The 21487-nt window shown below is 42.0% G+C and overlaps 1 protein-coding gene across 2 annotated transcripts; it reads left to right on the top strand.

Moving 5' to 3' along the window:
* Positions 1 to 2312: 2312 nt before the first annotated feature.
* Positions 2313 to 17708, top strand: LOC144693706 (uncharacterized). Of its 2 annotated transcripts, none has more exons than XM_078563620.1 (3): positions 2313 to 2421; positions 13183 to 13533; positions 16942 to 17708. In XM_078563620.1, exons 2-3 carry the CDS (start codon positions 13218 to 13220, stop codon positions 17460 to 17462), a joined length of 837 nt encoding a protein of 278 aa, XP_078419746.1. In that variant the 5' UTR covers positions 2313 to 2421; positions 13183 to 13217; the 3' UTR covers positions 17463 to 17708. The 2 variants fall into 2 exon arrangements, with proteins under 2 accessions (XP_078419746.1, XP_078419747.1); XM_078563621.1 differs by lacking the exon at positions 2313 to 2421 and adding an exon at positions 4669 to 4753.
* Positions 17709 to 21487: the final 3779 nt, after the last annotated feature.

The raw sequence follows: 21487 nt of genomic DNA, 5'->3' as shown, positions 1-21487 counted from the left end.
ACATCTGAGTGCTATTCAACACAGTGCTGCACCTTCTAAAAGAATGGGCCATCATATTGCAACTAGCAGTGAGGAAAGAGTCAGGTTGAAGAGTGACATGAATAAACTTTATGGTTTTGCTTATGGCGCCCTCCTCTGCCTTCTAAATACACTGACTCAGTTGGAAAAGGTCCCAAATTCATTAGATCATAAGCAATAGGAGCAGGAGTAGTCCACTCGGCCCATCGATACTGCTCTGCCATTCAACAAGATCGTGGTTGATCTGATTGAGGCCTCAACTCCACTTTCTGCACCACCCCTTCCCCCCACATCTTTGACTCCCTTGCATATTCAATGACCCGGCATCCAATGCTCTTTATGGAAGAGAATTCCAAAGACTAGTGACACTCTGAGAAGAAATTCCTCTTCATTTCCAACTTAAATGGGAGACCCCCTATTTTAAAACTGTCCCCAAGTTCTAAATTCCCCTGGGGGAGGAAACATCCTCTCAGTTTTTACCCAATCAAGCCCCCTCAGAATCTGAATGTTTCAATAAGATCACCTCTCATTCTTCTAAACTCCAATGAGTATAGGCTCAACCTGCTCAACCTTTCTTCCTAAGATGACTCCTTCATCCCAGGAATCAGCCTAGTGAACTGCATCCAATACAAGTATTTCCCTCCACAAGGAGACAAAAACTGTACACAGTACTCTAGGTGTGGTCTTACCAATGTGCTGTACAGTTGTAGCAAGATTTCCCAGCAATAAAGGCCAACATTCCATTTGTCTTCCGAATTACTTGCTGCGCCTGCATGCTAGCTTTTTGTGTTTCCTGTACAAGGATGCTCAGATCCCTTTGTACTGCAGCATACTGCAGTTCCTCTCCATTCAAAGAATATTCTGCTTTTCTATTCTTCCTGCCAAAGTGGACAACTTCACGTTTTCCCACATTATACTCCATCTGCCAAATTTTTCCCCACTCACTTAACTTATCTATATCCTTTTGCAGACTCTTTGTCTCACAATGTGGTTTCCTATCTTTGTATCATCAGCAAATTTGGCTACAAGACACTCGGTCCCTTCATCCAAGTCATTAATATAGATTGTAAACAGTTGAAGATCCACCAATGATCACTGTGGCACTCCACTAGTTACAGTTTGCCAACCTGAAAATGACCCACTTATCCTGACTCTGTTTCCTGTTAGTTAGCCAATCCTCTATCCATGCTTATATATCACCCAACAGCAGGAACTCTTATCTTATGCAGCAATGTTTTACATGACACCTTATTGAATGCCTTTTGGAAATCCAAATATACAACATCTACTGGTACCCCTTTATCCACTCTACACGTTATAGCCTCAAAAAGATGTCATAAATTTGTCAAAGATCATTTCCCTTTCACAAAAACATGTTGACTCTGCCTGATTGTATTCGTATCCTTGATAATGGATTCTAACAATTTCCCAATGGCAAATGTCAGGCCAACTGATCTACAGTTTACTGCTTTTTGTCTCCCTATTTCCTTGAATAGAGGTGTTACAGAAATTGCCAAAGCTTCAAGTATCTTCACAAAAAATGGTCACTCTTCAAATGTGAGCCCTGATAATGCCTCTGCCTGATCTGTACTGACAGAGTCTCATAGTGATTTGAATCTCACCATACCCTCTCTTCTGATTTCACTGGCCTCCTGTTCTCCTTAACAACAGGGAATAGGTCACCTTTCAATCACAATTATGCAAGATGAATAAACCTACAAAGAAAGGGTATAAAATGAAAATGAGGTACTTTTTCTCCCAACTCTATGTAAGTGAAGTTAATCTTTAGCCACAAGCCATGCTGTCATTCTCCAGGATGTGCTATTTTTATATCTGAGCTGTGCAACCTCCATCTATGAGCTGGCTTGACCTTTTGCAGCAGATATAAATATAATTGTAAGATCTCATATTTAAATATAGTTCTGTAATGTGTCAAACACTGTAACATCCAATAATGGTAAAAATACTGCTGATACAATTGCTCAAAAATATGAACCTTCACAAATGTTAAACTTAAAGCACAGTCAAAATATTAATTGAATGATGCTAAGCTCTATTTTACTGTAAAGCATTTTAAAATCAAAAGATATTGTGCACGCGGACACAGAAAACATTATGCTAATGGATTTCATTTTATCCTATTTGCAAAATATTTGAAACAACGTTTTCTGAGTATTGCAGATTATGTATTTCCTATGTATTGCTAGCTTTCTCAGGCCTTATGTCTATAAAAACACTATTAATGATTATCATGTTATCAGCTGCCAAATATGATCTCAGTTCAGAGTGACAGACAATTCCATTTGGAGCAGGAACAGGACAGCCAGATCATGTAACTTCAGCCTCGGATACTTTGCAAGGAGTCATCTCCCAGTGAAAGGGAAGGACAACGTGAACTGACGGGTAACATTCAGCTTTTTTTTCCATTTTAAAATGTCTCTTTCATGGAGAAATATTTTGAGTTTTCATTTGAACAATTGATTAAAACACTGTAATTCTTCTTTCTGTATGGTCATTGAAATAATTATAATCTACAGTATTCACAAATATGTTCAATGTTAGTTGACACTGCACTTTGTATACACTGCATAGGGTGTTCTATCTGTAAAACATTTTAAAATATAGTTTTATAAATTTCAAACATACTGATTGCGCACTCTCAATCTGATGTCTGTCTCAGACCGTGTCAGATGATTACATCAACGAGAAAAGCACAATTTTTAAAGAGTTGCACTGTGCCACCTCTATTGAAGTATCTGTAGAAAACCTACTACAGTGCTAACCTACAGTAAATGTAACATTAAAAACAGCCATGTTTGGGTTAATTGGAGGTAGGCATTGCTAATATATGCTCTGTGCTAAAGCATTCCACTTCAGTGGCATTGCTCTATTATTAGAAAGGGTTAAGTTACACAAAGAATGTAGATGTCTGCTTGATTCGCTTGTGATAAGACTTGAATGGTTCAATTGATATGAAAACTGTAATGTGAAAATATGTAAGAGATCTGCCAGTATTGTTTACCAGATATGAACATTTTAAGATTGGTGGATACTTGCTACTTTTTAAAGACGAGTGACTGTGCTTTTAGGGAATGCAACCAGAATAATTTAGAGACTCATCAGCTTTGGGGGATCACCCAAGATAACCTTACCTTTTCATTATTGCAGGGAAGGAGCAAATAGAATCGGTTTCTTACTAGCGAAGAATGCTTTCCAGTTGGAAAACTGATGTTAGGACAGTTCACATCACATGCACATCTTCTGACACAGATATTACATTTAATAAAAAGCTGAAATGACCAGGAGAAGAACGTAAAGTAGGCAACATCAATTGATTAGAGGGGAGACTTTAGCCCAGTCCGTCCAGCAGAAATGGACAGGGATTTTGCCAGCCCATTGGAGATGTGCTGGGAGGCAAAAGGGGTGGGAAAATGGCAGCAAAATGTGTCAGGAAGGAAACCTGACTTATTTACATCTGTTACGACCAAGTGGGAAAGGATGAACTCATTCCCTTCTATTCAACCTCCTCAGTTGGCCACAACAAAGACTTAAGTTTTTTTTCATGAGGATATGCCTTTAAAAAATCAGAATGTATTTAACTATTTATGCATTGAGCAATAAGGAGTCAATCAAACAAGATTTTCTTGATTCCTTGAGTCAAAGAAAGAGCAAATTTATTAAGTACTAAACCCAAGAAAAATAATAAAAATGTGATATCAAGCATGCAGTCATTCTGGCACACACACGCACACACAGACACACACACAGACACACATACACACACATATCAGAAATAAAGGGACAGTCCAATAAAAAATATAAAATAACATGTAGTTAAGTGTCATTTGATTGTCCTTGAGGTGTAGATTTTAAACATTGCAGCTGATTTAGGTTAGCTGGTTTCTTGAATGTGGTTAGATGTAGAAGATATTGCAACTATTACGAGATCTTGGTTCACTGGTAGGTTTTTGGTGGAGTTGGCTTTTCGAACTAGGTGACACACTTTTTCCAAAGGAGAGAGAGGGAGAGAAAGCAGCCTTGAGCCTGCTTTCTCTGCTGACGACTTTCGTGACACCGTCTGTGTCACTAGCAATCTCTCTCTAGTGGCTGGCAGCCTTGCCTTGAAATACTTCACCTGTTGTGTATTTCCAAGGGGTTTTGGATGGGCCCGTCTGTGGCAGCCATTGTTTCACTATCCAGTACCTTGCATTTTTAATGTCTCTTCCTTAGACAGTTATGAGTTTCGAAAGGTCTCTGGATTATGGGAAAGGTCTCTCTCTTCACACTCCCCTGAGGGTGATTTGTTATTTCTCACCTTCACCTTGGAATATTGCCATGCATTTTTAAGCAGTTTGTTCTGTCTCAATTAACACTGCAAAACTTCCAGTCAGTTCGAAAGTTGAAAACTCATATTTTCGAAAACAAAGGAGCACAGCCTCATAACACCTCTCTATCACCAGAAAATGAAATGAGATTCACTCTCATTTCATATCAAGGTATAAAAACACAAAACAAAATAGAACACATTTGCTTCCATTCACTCTCTTGATCTAATTGCATCCATTTTGCTCTACTATGGTCTTGATACCCAGATGTCCCTAAACTGTGTTAGATCCTGGTTAATGTGCTCTTACATTGTTTTTTTCCTTTCCAGGTGGTTGGTTAGAAACAAAACCTTTCTTCAATTGAAAAGATTAGGCTGGCATCAGGATTCTGAAGTTGCTTTATCTTTTTGGTATGACGGATAATTTTGTCAGAATGCTGTGCCTGCTCCTTGATGTCACTCTGGATTAAATATTGTCTAAGGGGTTTGGTTGGTTCATCTGGCTTTTAGCTTCCAGATTGCTGGTAACAGCCAAGCTGCTCTGGGTTACCTGTAGGAGTATTCTGTGCCTCCCACTGGTTTGGTCTTCATACTGTTTAGCACAGAGGCTTTTAATGTGCAAATTTATCTGATTGCTAGCCTAGTTTGCTCTGATCGGTTTTAACCCCTCACTGTCCATCTCTATAGCCTGTGAATTTAGTAGCTCAAACCCAGGCACTTCTTCAAATCTGATTTCTAGGAGATTAGTGGGCTGTAATTCGATTTTTGCCTCCTGTAGGAATTCTGGCACTTCACTTGTAGTGAGTTTTCCATCAACACTGTTCTGTTTGAGGTTTAAAACTTGGTCTGTTTCATTTTGCTTATTAGTGATTGACTCTGCATGAGTTTCCCTGTTGTTCCCCTGGTCATCCCCACAAATGTTGTCTGCTTTGGGGTAGGTTCCTTTCTCTTCCTCTTTTGTTTTGGGAATGGGCATTCCACTAACCTGTCCCATGTCCCCTGGAACACTACTGCACCCTGCTCCTGCTGTACTCCCCTGTGGATCTTCAAATAAGCGGGCCATCACCCTCACTCTTTCTTAGTCTATTTGGGAACTTCCCTGGCCCCCATTTAAATCTGCCATGAAAGCGTCTGCTAAACCGATCACTGGCTCTCTTCCTACATCCTTTTTAACCTTTACAGGTCCCTCACGGACCTATTTTACTTCGGGTGGCCTGACTTCAGCCCTTTTAACTTGACCTTGCATTTTTAAGTAGTTTGCTCTATCTCAGTTCAAATTGCAAAATTTCCAGTCAGTTTGAAGGTTGAAAAATCATATTTTCAAAAATAAAGGGGCATAGCCACATGACACACCCCTAGGATATAGTCCCAGAGGCAGCCATCTGCTGACCGGAGGCAGGGAACTAATTTACATTATTAAAGGGACAATTATTAGCCATTTTCCCAGGTCACTGGCACTTTGCCAACTTAGCACAGCCCTTCTCCATGTGGGAAGGCCACCAGCTGCATGGAAGTGGCCTCCCAGTGGCTTCCTGGGATGGGGGAGGAGGGCTTGGTTTCCAGAGGCTCCATGCCCTGAAGAGGGGGACCCTCAGCAGGAACAGTTGCCCCTGCAGCCCTCCCGGCCTTATCACAACCCCTGGAGGATTTCACCATCAAACACTGGAGCCTGCCTGCCTGGCCCTGTGACTTCAACATGTAGGAGCCCTCTCCATCTCCTTGCAGCCTTAGCAGTGTCCACCACTATCGGAGATGCTGCCAAGGCTGCAGTGTTGCCACCCAGAGGATGGCAGTCATGGTGGTGGCCGCTGTAGGGAATTGGCTGCTGCCGGGAAGAATGCTGTTGCAGTTCTGCTGCCCTCTCGCGTGGACCTGAGACCCACATTGGGTCCCAACATTAGGGATTATCTTGTGCCAACAGAATCTCAGCCATGGACTTCAACTTTAACCTGCCCAACCGACCAGGTGAGGACACCCACCAGAAACTGGCATGATTCTTTAAATATGCAGATCAGGCTTAGATTAAATTAACATGGCCCGACTCCTGTTCTAACCTGCGCCTGAGCGAGGAAGAGATGTGAATTTCCCACCAGGTTAACCAAGCGGCAAGAGAAGTCAAGGCCAGAAGTGAGCCAACAAAGTAAATCTTTATTTTTATTTTTAATCATTTTCCTTATGGGGTGAGGAGGGCTCACCCAGGACTTACCTGAGTGCCAGGGACCATATTGTTGATCTCTGGTCTCTTGCCGCACAACATTGCACCTGCCTCCTATTTCCTGTTGGTTTGGGCAGCTTCCTGACCAAGCGCATGTGAATGAGGTCCAGGCATTAAAATTGTCCTGACCACACACTGGTAATATCAAGTGGGGGTGGGTGGAGGTTGGTGGGGAAGTGGGGTGGCCAAAACCACAAGTTCCATCCATTCATGTTAAAATCGGGTTTAATGTCTTGCTCTAATTTTTTTTAAACCATAGTTATGTGGTGAAACTAATTTCCAAGAGTCTACTTACAGATAGGTTTTTGGTAATTTTTATAAACAGGTGGCCTTCTGATATAGATCCTATCTCATTAATTCTATTACTCTCGGTACTAAGATTAAATGTTCCTGCCATCTCTGGTGCCTGACATACAGCTTTCTTTAAGCTGGCATCCCAAGGGGCTCTCTAAATATATTTATCCACATTTCGTGCAGTGCTCCACATTGTTGGCAGCAATTTTACATTCTTCCATGCTACAGCTTGGCTTTGACATTAGCACAATAGATTAAACCATCCTCTGTGGGTTAGAAGATTGTAGGTTTGCCTCCTGAGTTAGAAGGTTGTGGATTCAAGCCCTTAATCAGGAGTTTATAATTAGCGCTAAGACTAATGAAGATTATGAATATCGATGCAGTGTTGAAATTACATCCTTTGGATATAACATTCAGCTGAGGCCCTGTCTCGTCCAGAGATTCAAGTAGATGTAAAGAGCAGCAAGTTCAGATGAGGCTCAAGCAACATTCCCAGCACAACCAGTAGCTTCAAAAAGTACAATTAACTAGTTGCTTAATTTATTGAAGTATGTGAGATCTTGCGGTATGTAAAATAATTGCTCTATTTGCTTACATATTAACCACTCATTGCAATGGAACAGACCCCGATATTCATTGTGGTGGCATTTTGAAGTAGGGTGAGGGATTATGTTCAGGAAACTGAGAAAGCTGGGTTTCTCCAGATGCCATGGAGCATTGACTCCATGACATGGTGTTTTTTAAAACAGATTTGCCACCCAAAAGCCAGCCTGATCGATAAGCTTGGCTGCCTGTCAGGTGGAGAGTGTTGTGTTTTTGAATTGATATAAAAGCACTAATCACTCATAAGTGATTGTGTAAACATGTTGTGGGTTCATTTATTTAAACTAGGCACATAAGAACAGCTATACAAAGGTTTTTAAAAGACTTAAAGACATCAGCAGCGGAACTGTGTGTGTGCTGCGTTCTACTCGCAGGTCAAAGTGAAAATGAAACTGGATCACATGACACACTTCCCTTCTAATTTTGCCATGTTGCTATCGCTTAAAGGCATATTACAGCAGGGAGGCTCTCTTAAAAAAAAAAGGCTGAACTCATGAATCAGATAAGTTTTGTGATTCTTGTGAGTCAGCATTGTGGTTGGGGGTACACAGGGGTCAGAGATTGCATGGATGCCAGGGAAATTCACGGGAGGTTTGGAGATTGGGGAAAGGAGATGGATGGTCAGGACTAGAGTTGGGGATTATGGGAGGATTGTCCAAGAGGGGAGCCAGTGCTCGTGGGAGGGGGGGAATGGGGTGGTCAGGGGGAACAGTTGGTGATTGTCAGGGGTTTGGAGAAGTGAAGAGGTAGTAGTGAGGGGTTGAGTACTCATGGTGGGGTGGGTGATGGGGTGTCTGGAAGGCAATGGGTGGTTTACAAGATTTTTCTACTGAGCCTTGAGAAAACACTCCTGCTCCCCCAGCCCACAAGCAGTGCTGTAAAGGCAGTTACCGGATGGATCCAGCACTTTTCACCTCCTTTTACCTTCTTGATTTCCTGAGGCATGGGAAACTGGTCCATCATCATTTAAAATTTGAAACCCTTTAGAAACGGAGCTCCTTAAAAGATTTCATTGACAGGTCTGCCTCCTGAAATAGTTTGGTCGCCTACCCTCCTCCTACCTCTGACAGGTACTGATCAGCTTTGAGGCTGTTTGGATTCTGTTCCAGATTTTTATCATTTTAACTTTGCACTCAAACCCAAACCCTCCCATCTTTGGGGTTAGGATTATACGAACATATAAACAAGGAGCAGGAATAATCCATTCAGCACCAGGAGTCTGCTCCACCTTTTAATACGATCATGGCTGATCTGATAGTAACCTCAAATCTGCATCCCACCTACCCCCGATAACCTATCGTCCCCTGGCTTACCAAGAATCTATGCGCTTCTGCCTTAAAAATATTCAAATATTCTGCTTCCACCAACTTTTCAGAGAGTTCCAAAGACTCACGATCCTCTGAGAGAAAAAAATTCACCTCATCTCCATTTTAAATGCTTCAATCAAACCACCTCTTACTCTTCTAAACTCCAGCCCAGCCTGTCCAACCTTTCCTCATAAGATAACTCACCCATTCCAGGTATTAGTATGATAAACCTTCTCTGAACTGCTTCCAAAGCATTTACATCTTCCCTTAAATAAGGTGACCAACACTGTACACAGTACTCCAGATGTGGTCTCACTAGTGCTCTGTATAACTGAAGCATAACCTCCATACTTTTGTATTCAATTCCCCTTGCAATAAATGATAACATTCTATTAGCTTTCCTAATTACTTGCTGTACCTGCATATTAACTTTTTGCGATTCATTCGCTAGGACACCCAGATCTCTCTGCACCTCAGAGCTCTGTAATATTTCACCATTTAGATAATATGCTTTTATTTTATTCTTACTACCAAAATGGGCAATTTTACATTTTCCCACATTATACTTCATTTGCCAGATCTTTGCCCCCTCATTTAATCTATCTATATCTTTTTGTATCCTCCTTATGTCCTCTTCACAACTTATTTTCCTATCTATCTTTGTGTCATCAGCAAATTTGGCAACCCATCCCCTCCATCCCTTCATCCAAGTAATTTATATAAATTGTAAACAGTTGAGGTCCCAGCACCGATCCCTGTGGCACACCACTCGTTACATTTTGCCAACCTGAAGAAGTCCCATTCATGCCTACTCTCTGTTTCCTGTTAGTCAGCCAATCTTCTATCCATGCCAATATGGTACCCCCTATACTATTAGCTTTTTTTTTCTGCAAGGAAAGACATTTCTGACAGTTATGAGATGGTGCTGCACTAATGCAAGTCTTGCTTATTTCTTTAAAGTTCCATATTGTTTTCATTTGGGCATTTTAATTTCCCCCCACTTTTCTTTTCTGCAGATTTGATTTCAGATGATAGTTTCAGCGCTAATCCTTCCCTAAAAAAAAGACTTGTATTTATATAGTGCCTTTCATGACCTCAGAATATCCCAAAGCGCAATATACAGACAATGAAGTACATTTGAAGTGTAGTCACTGTTGTTACATAGAAGATGAGACAGTCAATTTGCACACACAAAACAGCAGTGCGATAATGGCCAGATAAACTGTTTCTGCACTGTTGATTGAGAGATAAATATTGCCCAGGACCCTGGAGATGACTCCCCTGACCTTCTTTGAAATAATGCCATGGGATCTTTAATGTCTACCTGAGAGGGCAGCCTGAACATCTGTTTAATGATTCATGTGAAAGCCAGCACGTCCAACAGTGCAGCACTGCCTCAGTACTGTAATGGAGTGCCAGCCTAGATTTTTGGCTTAAGTCCTGGAGTGGGAGTTTCAGGCTGCCCTCTCTGTTGGACTATAAAAGTGTGGAACCCATAGCACTCTGACTCAGAGTGCCACCTAATGAGCCACAGCTGACATTAAAACTTTAAACGTTAAATGGTGTGACCAAACACTTATCAGTAAATCTTTCACTGGCACTGCATATTATGGTAGAGTTCTTCAAATAATCCCCACTTAATGAACCAGTTGAATAGAATAAAACAAAAACAGAATTACCTGGAAAAACTCAGCAGGTCTGGCAGCATCGGTGGAGAAGAAAAGAGTCGACGTTTCGAGTCCACATGACCCTTCAACAGAAGGCCAATTAAGGCTCACCCAGCGTGGAACGTGAGTGACAGCGCTCAGTGCTGCCTGTGCAGGTGGGGTAAGAGGGCGAGTGGGCCTAGCGCAAACTTCGAGCATGCACGTGAAAGAGCAATTCAACCTCCCTCAGGCACAGAGCTGCCTCAGGGAGATGAAGCACTGGTTAGAAAAAAATAAAGAAAATAAAAATGTCATAAAACATGTCCCCACATGCGACTCTGCAGGGACATGTTCTTAATTTAAGTGTTAAATTTTTATTTTATTTTTATTTGCTCCGGGAAACCTCATTCCGCCCATGGATGAGGATTCCTAAAAAATGCAAAGGCCGCTTGGCCTTTTCACCTTCAGGACAATTGTTAACTTGACTATTAATGGCCTTAATAGGCCTTTTAATTGTCAGGGGGCACGCTTCCGGCTCCAGGACATGCCTGCCGACCTAAGTATCGCGAGAGTGCACGTTGACGTCAGCACGCTCGGCCGACCTCAACACGCTTTGTTTCACACTCAGACGTGTCAGGCGTGTGTCCACATTCGAAACGCAATATTCTGCCCCAAAAGGTGAATCTAACCTACAGTCCTGTATTTTTTCATAGGCACTCAATGCACCTTTTAATTAAGTGAAAGAAGAATTTGCACATATGTAATGCCTCAAAGTGCTTTACATTTAATTGATTTAAGTTTCAAATTAGTTATTATTGTTATGTTGACAAATGCAACAACCAATTTGCAGGCAGCAAGTTCCCAGAAACAGCAAATTAATGAATAGCTGGATAATTTGTTTTTGATGTGAGCAATAGGAGTAGGAGCTGCGGATTTATTTTTCATTCCCCACTTCAAACTCTGTTCTTTATCTGCCGATTCCATCCCTCTGGCCGACAACAATCTAAGGTTAAGCCAGTCTGTTCACAACTTTGGTGTCACATTTATTCCTGAGACGAGATTCCAACCTCATATTGTGCCAACACTAAGACCGCCTACTTCAACCTCAGCAATATTGCTCGACTTCACCCCGTCTCAGCACATCTGCTGCTGAAACCCACATCCCCATGCCTTTGTTACCTCTAAACTTGACTATTCCAAAACGCCCCTGGCTGGTCTCCCACAATCTACCCTCTGTAAACCTGAAGTCATTCAAAACTCTGCTGCCCGTGTCTTAACTCACTGCAAGTTCTATTCTTCTACTACCCTTGTGCTCGCTGACCTACACTGGCTCCTGATCAGGCAATGTCTTGATTTTAAAATCTCATTTTTGTATCAAATCCTTCCATGGCCATGCCCCTTCTTATCACTGCAATCTCCTCCAACTCCATAAACCTCTAAGATATCTGTGCTCCTTTAATTCTGGCCTCTTGTGCATTCCCAATTATAATTACTCCACCATTAGTGTCCATGCCTTCAGCCTGCTCAGTTGCATTGTCTCAATCCTGGAATCATTTGTCAATGCTGCAGATGTATTATCAATAAGAATGTATTTTTACAGAGAGGCCTAAATGTTATAAAACACCCCAAGCAGTATTATCAGACAAAATTTGACACTGAGCTGCACAAGGAGATGTTATGGTGACCGAAATCTTCATCAAAGAGGTTGGTTTTAAGGAACAACTTAAGGGAGGAGAGAGGTAGAGGAATGGCTGAGTTTAAGGAGGGAATACCAGAGCTTAGGACCAAGGCAGTTCAGGGTGGATTTGCAATGTAAGAGTCAGGCCTGTGCCCCTGTGTTCATGTCAGGCCCAGTGTATTCCAGGCACAATCTGCCTGACTTGTTTCTAGCCAGCAGCAGAAAAGTCAGCCCTGTTGAGTTTTGATATAGTAGTTGTGTCCAGCCTAGTCAGCATCAGTCAATAAGCTTTTCCATATTGATGCCCATCTTCCATTAAGGCCCCTGACTTTGAGTTCATATCCCATTGTTAAATTTTCCTCTGCAATTTGTGATGATAGAAGCCAGGAAGTTATGTTAAACCTATATAAAATTGGAGGATCGTGTCCAAATCAGTCCTTCACACTTTAGGAAGGACATGGAGGCTTTGGAGGGGGTGCAGGAGAGATGTCACTAGAATGGTTCCAGGGATGAAGGATTAGTTATGTGGATAGGCTGGAGAATTGGGACTTATCTCCTCAGAACAAAGAAGTCTAAGAGGAGATTGGACAGAGGTGTTTAAAATCACAAAGGGTTTACTTGGAATAATTAAAGAGAAACTGTTTACAGTGGCTGAAGTTTTGATAACCAGAGAGCACAGATTTATGGTGATTGGCAGAGGAACTAGAGGTGACATGCTTTTTTTTAATGCAGTGAATGTTTAGGATTTGGAATGCACTGCCTGAGGGGGTGGTGGAAACAGATTCAATGGCAGTGTTCAAAAGGGAATTGGATAAATACTTGAAGGAGAAACAACTGCAGGGATATGGGAAAACAGCCAGGAAGTGGGTCTAACTGGATTGCTCTTTGAAGGAGCCAACACAGACTTTGTGGCCTGAATAGCCTCCTTCTGTGCTTTAATATTTATTGATTCTATAAGAGATTTTGTAAGATCACTATGATGAAAATGTTCTTTGTAAATCAGAGTTGATTATCTTGGAGGAAGGTTTACAAGAAAGTAGAATGTGTTTACTGTGGATTTTGATATCTTGCATTAAGTGTTTATATATCTCTTATAGGTCACTTGGAACAGAACTTGGTTATCACAGTGAAAATGATATTTAAACAACTCATCTGGCTGGTGGCTTTGGTTGGGCTGGGGTATTCTAATGAAACAACTGTTGAACCAGATGTCACTGAAGTTGAACCTGATGTCACTGAAGTTGAACCTGATGTCACTGAAGTTGAATCTATCCCTGACCTCAGTGAACCTGAACCTCCAGCAACCACTCCACAAGAATCCCCCCATGTAATTCATGGTTGCCCAAACTGGATGGCAGGAATACCTGGCAGTCCTGGCCATAATGGCTTTCCTGGCAAACCAGGCAGAGATGGTCATGATGGTGCAAAAGGAGAAAAAGGAGAAACAGGTAATAGGCATTACTTGAAAATGGATATTAAGAACCTGTTGGCATAAGTGAAAATCAGCATTGCAGAATTTGAGGAAACTGGCAAATTCATTTTCTCTGTTTCTAGTTTTGCATTAAAAATTATTTCGCACTTGCTTTGTAGGACCATTTAATCTTTGGCGTTTGAATTAATTGCACTGAGATTATGGTCAGAGCTTTATACTTCTGCATTTGCCAACTTGAAGTTTTCCACCTATTCACTGTAATGGACTGAGAGTCACAGGGTGAGAAAAGTGGGAAACGCTGACAGATAATTTTCATGTTTCCTGTGGATGGACCTTTAGTGTGGAATACACCCTCTATTAATTAAATATTCATGTTCCAATCTTATTTAGCCTATTGACCCCTTTCTCTATTACATCAACGATATGTTGGCGTAACTTTTTGGCATCTACCTGATCTAAAGAATTTGATTGACTACACTTCCCATTTCCACATATCTCTCACCCTTGTGCAGTTCATTTTTGTCTCTTCCCATCCTGGACTTTTCCCCTTTTCCCAACCCTCCCTCTCAACCCCACCCCCTACCTTTGACAGTAACCTTCCAAAGACATCCATTACCCCCACAAATTTCAGGATTACTTTCCCATCTATTACATCCCTTTCTCCCAGATTACCCATTCCTGTCATATTTGCTCAAAATGATCCATTTTGCACATCAGGAATTCTCCTTCTGAGCCTGTATGATTCATTAATAAACCAGGTACTGTATTCACCTACTGGTTAATTAGCGGGGGAGATCAATGGTGAAAGAAAGAAAGAACATGCAGTTATATGGCCCAGATTTTGCAATAGTAATGAGGGTGAAAAGGTTAGCATTTACCATCATTACTTTTCTGAAATTGACAGCAACTGCTGGAGTCCACAAATGTGCAGTTAAACATGGAGATCCAGGAATCACTGTCAGTGATTTCATGCTTTTCCAAAGAGTGCCCTGTTCAAGACCACCGTCTGCAATCAATTAGAAGCCACTGAACTGACAAGAACTTGTCCTTTAACATCATTAGTCTTGCTGTAAAAACCTTTGAAAAAGTTACAACCTGTTGAATGTGGTGTAGTCTAGCTTTTAACGGTGTACTACATTCGTAATTAGAGCTGAGCAGCCTCAGCGGCACTGAAAAACTAATTTTAGTTTTTTGAAATGTCAAATTTCTGCACTATGATAAAAAATCCCACATATTTTTAACATAATATATTTATTTACATTTTGTTTATGCTATTTCATCTGCTACCTTAATCACAGATACATGGGCCAACCTTCACTTCACTCTCTGTAAAATGATATTAAAAGTTGAAAGTTAATCAATGCCTTTTACTCCCTGGGTTGTTGTCTGTGAGAACACTCCAATGTGATTGGCTGCTTATCCTTGTTTAGGGACAGCATTGTTGCTGGGTACCGAAGATACCTTTGACTTTGTGCCAGATTCAAACTAATGTTGTCACAGAATCACACAGTGCAGAAGAGGTCCTTCGGCCCATCGAGTCTGCACCGACACGTGAGAAACACCTGGCCTACCTACCTAATCCTCTTTACCAGCACTTGGCCCATAGCCTTGAATGTTATGACGTGCCAAGTGCTCATTCAGGTACTTTTTAAAGGATGTGAGGCAACCCACCTCCACCACCCTCCCAGGCAGCGCATTCCAGACCGTCACCACCCTCTTGTGAAGGATGAAATTCACGCCACAGTGATTGTTAAGTCTTTGTAGGCAACTTTTTTTGAGGTCAGCAGCAAGCGCCATTGCTTCACTGCTGATCAAGAAACCCAAGCCTATTACCGTGTCTTAGGGTGATTCTAAAAATGTTAAATGCTTTGGAGTCACTATTCTTTTGTAGCAACATGATAGTCTTGCAGCACACAGCAAGACTCCAGAAACAGCGATTTGAATGGCTAGTTAATCCATCATTAGTGATGTTGATTGTGAGAAGAATATTGTCCGGGGCTGTGCGTAATTTCCTGTTCTTCTTCAAGTAATGCCATGGGATATTAATATCCAATTCCTAAAATTTACCTCCACCACATGTACCTCACAGAAATTTGGATTGGGGACATTATAAAAAAAGGCTTGTTGTAAAAAGAACAAATGTTATTGATGTAATAAAGAGGATTGAGGATATATCAGAGTGGGCATTGGAGTGAACTACTAATTATCACATAATAATAAGTTCAGAGCAATAATGTGTCCAGGGACTGGTGAGAGCATAACAGACCTGATGGATTTTGCTTTGTATCATGTCAAGCCTTGGAACAATAGCCCAATCAATATACTGAATGATTTGAACAGGAAAATGCTTTCTGGCTTTCTGTGTTCAAGTTTTTATCTTAATTTCCTTCTTTTCCCTTTTATTTCCTTATTTCTTATTTGACTGGGTCTCTTATTTCTGTATTGTTTTCTTTAATTGAATATCTGTGAACTTGTGTAAATGAATGTTTTGTGCCCTAGGCCTAGCTGCATTGTCCTATAATCTGTTTTTGAATGGGATCTCTGGTCTGGATTTGTTACATTAACTTTTTCAGTTAGAATTTTACTGTTCCTAGACAACATGGTGCAAGGATTTTACAACTGATGTGTCTGTATACAGTATGATGCCTTTTAGATGTTATGCTCTGTATACAATTCTTGTGCAGTTGTGACTGGATCCCTTTCAACATCCAACTCCATACAACTTAAAAACAGGTTCACATATTTTCCCTTCATGGCTCACTGGATTATTGCATGGCCTAATATAGCACTGATCAAGAAGGTGCCAGGTTTACTTCCTTCATTGTCTGTTCTGAGTTCAGTGGGACAGCAGTAGAGATATCACAGTTGGTCGCAAAGACCTAGACCTGGAAAAATACTCGATTCCAAGAGTGGCCCTCCTGGTTGCTGTCCAGTGGCACCTGCTGGAAAGTGAACATCTGAGGTCATTGAATGATTGGGCTTTGTCTGCATGTCCACCTTGATTGAGGGTCTGTCAACACTCACTGGGGTAAATTTTCATGCCTTTGCACCAACAACAATCTGGCAGAGTGGATTGCCTGCTCATTGTGGAACCCATCCAATTATCATTCTAATTCCACTAAAATCAATAGAATGAAAATTCTATAATGGACAGGGTATCTGGCCCACCAGATCAGTGCCCACTCTCTGCTCACACACTTGGGTAAGGAACTAAAAGGGCACTTGACAAAAATGGAATCATATTTTGGCACAGCCCATTACTACTCCCAGGTCAGGCAGCTGAGACAAAATAGAACCACATAAACACCGTTTAATTCAGTGAAAACACATCACCATAAAATTAAAAGATGATGAAGTTTATGGTTTGTAAGTGTATAAATTGTAGAGCTTTGGGTAAATCATTTTACTTCTCCTTTTGTTTTAGGATTGCCAGGACCAAAGGGTGATGAAGGAGAGCATGGGCAACCAGGTGTGGATGGAGAACAAGGGCTTCCTGGACTGCCAGGGCATAAGGGAGAAAAGGGAGACAGTGGCTATTATTACCGCTCAGCATTCAGCATGGGGCTGACCACAAGGAATCCTGTCCCAAACATCCCCATTAAATTCTCCAAAATCTTCTACAATGATCAAAGACACTACAATGAAGAGACTGGTAAATTTACTTGTCCATATTCAGGGGTGTACTTCTTTTCATATCACATCACTGTTTATACTAAGGATGTCAAAGTTGGCCTGTACAAAAACAACAAAGTTATCATTTTTACTTATGATCAATTTCAGAATAATAATGTAGACCAAGCTGGAGGCTCAGTTGCAATTCATTTAGATGAAGGGGATGAAGTGTGGTTACAGGTTTATGGAGACAATACATTTAATGGGATTTATGCTGATAACAATAATGATTCCATTTTTACAGGATTCCTTCTGTACCCAGATTTGCATTAAACAAGTTTTATTATTACACTCTGAATACCATTACACAATGTCTATTTACACTACTTTGACTTTGTCACTACTGATGATTTCTTTTTCCAGTTATGAGTTAAAAACACTAACCAAGTAGCAAATAATAGTTAAACAATTTGCTCGTTTGTATTGGATCAGCAAGCTCCATTATATATGCAGTTTTCATATATTCACCCTATAAGGCTGTCAATGAATAAATGAATAAATCAGATATTTAACTAAGAATGGTTATCAATATTGACTTTTTAATCCTGCAAATCTGCATATCAAGTTATAAACTGAAATTCCTAGCTGTGTACCATAAGCACAGTAAAAGTAGCAAACATGAACTGCGAGTGAGTCTGTCACATTTCACGAATTATCACAGACATACACAGCAAAGGTAGAAACAGCAGCTGTACTTCACATGGTTGTAAAGGTAACAACAATGGCTACAAGAAAGATTAAATATTCATGACCACCCTGTTTTACAGTATGAATTTACCTGAGGATTTCATGTTAATATTTATGAAGTTGGCCACTATCACTGAAGTTCTTGTTCACAAAACACCTGGGGCAGAGTTTTGCCCTTGGCGGGCGGGCGGGCTTGGCGGAGGGTGGGCGGGGCGCGCCGCCGCCTACGATCGGCACCGTGCCGCGATTTCACACTGGTGGGCCAATTAAGGCCTGCCCGGTGTGAAACACGAGCAGCAGCGCTGAGGGCTGCCTGTGCGGGGGAGGGGGGGGGGGAGTGTGAGCCGGCCGAGTGTGGACGCCGTGCATGCGCACGAGTGAGCGCTGCGTAATCTCCCTGAGGCACGGAGCTGGGGCATGTTATTGAATATTTTAAATTTTATCTTTATTTGCTTTTGGAAACCTCATCCTGCCTGTGGAAAAATGCAAAGGCCGCTTGGCCTTTTCGCCTGCCCGCCAACTGTTAGGTTGGACGGGCAGCAAAAATTTTAAGTTAATCGATTAATTAATGGCCTTAACAGGCCTTTTAATTGTCAGCGGGTGCACTGGCGGCTCTGACGTGCGCCCATCGACCGAACTATCGCGCAACTGCACGTTGACGCTCGGCCGATGTCAGTGCGTGTCATTTCACACTCGAGCAGGTTGGGCATGCGCCTGCCCACTGAGTGAAAATTTCTGCCCCTGGAAGTTTTATGAAATACTGACTTGTAATAAAAAAAAAGTTAAATTCAGCGATAACACGTACGTAACTGTCCCAAATTTACAATAAGTGTGGAGTGGGCGGATAAAACAACATTTTACCCGCCAGCCGCAATGGCGGCTTTTCACACTGTATCGTCCAAAACTGCTGCATTAGTTATGCATTCCTGGGAATCTCTCATTCGCCTGTCATGCTATCACCTCGCCGCTTCATCATGCTGAGTGCCATATTTAAGGTTTAGCCGCGCGCACACATCTCAGTGCTTCCAGCCCAGGACTACTGCAGGGAAGATGTCCACAAAAAGCAAAATGATTGCAGCCCCCAGGTTTAGTAACGGGTCACTGAAACACCTTTTGGATGCCATGGAGGCCCGCCATGATGTCCTCTAACCCCGCTCTGGATGGGCAGCAGCGTGACCAACCAGGCTTGGTCGGTGATGGCAGTGGTGATCAGCGCCAATGCTGCACAGAAGAGGTTGGCCATCCAATGCAGATGGAGGATGAATTATCTCATCCATGCAGCCAAGGTATGGCAACCATCTCACCACTCTAAACTCTCACACTCAAGCCCATCACACATTCACTGACATCTCACTCACTGCCAGCTCAAGGGACATCACCACCCATTCTCACACACATACCCCCACATGTCCATCTGGCCTCATCTCTTATGGAGACTGCCTCCTCAGCCTCACCATCCTGATGCCACTTGCACAGATCAACATGTGCCCCCCATACACACCCTGGGTACCCTCCTTCCCCAGTACAGCCCTCGTCCTGCAGCCTCTTCCCTTGCCTGAGGCCACTTCTCCCCCTTCGCAAAGCAAGCCCTAGCCCTGCAGCCATTGAAAAGCCACCGACATATGGCTGATATGGTAGGTAGAGACCTGCTGTGAGCCCCCTTAAAAGTGATGTGGTGCTGTCTGTGAAGCCTGGTGCTGATGACTGTGAGTGCTGACCAAAGCAAGGTAGGCAAACAAACCTTGAAATCTCGAGCGAAGTGCAGCCCGCCAGGTGCATGTCGCTTATCTGCTGTTGTGAAATACGTTGGTGGGAAGGCGGACAATTCAACGGCGTGGGGGATGATCCCAGCAGGCTAGTCTAACAAAGGTATGCAGATGTATTACAATGAGGTTCCCAACATCCGATGGTGGGAAATGCCACCCTCTGAGAGCCAACGATCGCTAACTGGTTTCACACCGCTGTGAACCCAATTGCGCCTTATTATCTGCTCACACCACCAAACATGCTCGATGCTGGCGGTCACGGAAAATCCAGGCCCACATCACCTTTCAAGTAAAAGGTGATGAAGTTAATGGTACATAAGTGCATAACCTGCCAGGACATAAAGGAGAAAAGGGAGACAAAGGCTATTATTACCACTCAGCATTCAGCATGGGACTGACCACAAGAAATCCTATCCCAAACATCCTCATTAAATTCTCCACAATCTTTTACAATGATCAAAAACACAACAATGATATGAATGACCATTATAATGTTAATCTATCATTAGTGATGTTGAATGACAAAAGAATATTGGCTGGAGCTGTGGATAATTTCCTGTTCTTCTTCAAGTAACACCATTATTAATATCAAATCCCTACTTCCACCACATGTACCTCAGAGAAAAGTGAATTGGGGAGATTATGAAAAAGGCTTGTTGTAAAAGGAATAAATGCTATTGATGTGATAAAGAGGGTTGAGAATGTATCAGAGCGGGCATTGGGATGAACTTTTATACATGTCCCATGTGCTTGGGAATTAGAGCCAGGGGATCAGAAGATGCTAAACACTTTTTGAAAACTTACAATGTCTCCTTTCTTCTAGCTGTTAAATGCAAACAGCCTGAAAATTGTCAGATAGAAAACTCATGCTAAGGAAGCAGCTTATATCTGTATATCCTGATTTTAAAGGAGCACCAACAGACAGTGAGCCAAGGACCTGCCATCGGGCACAGCACTTACTGATTGGAATAGATTGATTTTAGCATAAATGTCACAGTTCAGATGTTACATTTACTTACTGATGTTAATCAAAATTTTAAAGTACATAGGAATATGGGACTTAGGAGCGGCAGTAGGCCATTCAGCCCTTCAAGCCTGCTCCACTATTCAACAAGATCATGCTGACCTGGTTGTGGTCTCAACTTCACTTTGCCGTCTGCCCCCCTGCCACCCCTGCCCCCCCACCACCCCCCTCCCGCCATATAACCCTTGACTCCCTTGTCTATCAAAAATCTGTTTAACTCTGCCTTGAATAAACTCAATGACCCAGCTTCCACTGCTTTCTGGGGAAGAGAATTCCACATACCAATGACCCTTTGAGAGAAAAAAAAAATTGCCTCATCTCTGTCTTAAACGGTAGACCTCTTATTCTTAAACTGTGTCCCCTGGTTCTAGTCTCTCCCACAAATGGAAACAGCCTCCCGATATCTAACCTATCAAATCGCTTCAGGGTATTATATGTTTCAATATGATCACCTCTCATTTTTCTAAACTCCATTGGGCCCAATCTGTTCAAACTTTCTTCGTAAAATAAATCCCTCATCCCAGGAATCGAGTGAACCCTCTCTGAACTGCTTTTAACACAATTATATCCTTTCTCAATAAGGAGACCAAAACTGTACACAGTATTTAACTGTACACTCCTAAAAAAAAACTAATGATTTCTTGCTGATTTTTTCGGACCTTAGGGAGGAGAAACTGGAGGTTTATAAACATTTGCCAATCTACAGAGAAATAAATGATCTCAGGATGTGGGAAATATGCCATTAGCTGATTTAACTGCCTTCTTTCAGCAACCAGACCTGGTGGCTGTCGTTCTTGGAACCCCATCTCAGTGAAAGCAAG

Source organism: Cetorhinus maximus, chromosome 19, assembly GCF_964194155.1.
Source record: "Cetorhinus maximus chromosome 19, sCetMax3.hap1.1, whole genome shotgun sequence".
NCBI lineage: Eukaryota > Metazoa > Chordata > Chondrichthyes > Lamniformes > Cetorhinidae > Cetorhinus > Cetorhinus maximus.
This window is presented reverse-complemented; position numbering and strand designations above follow the sequence as displayed.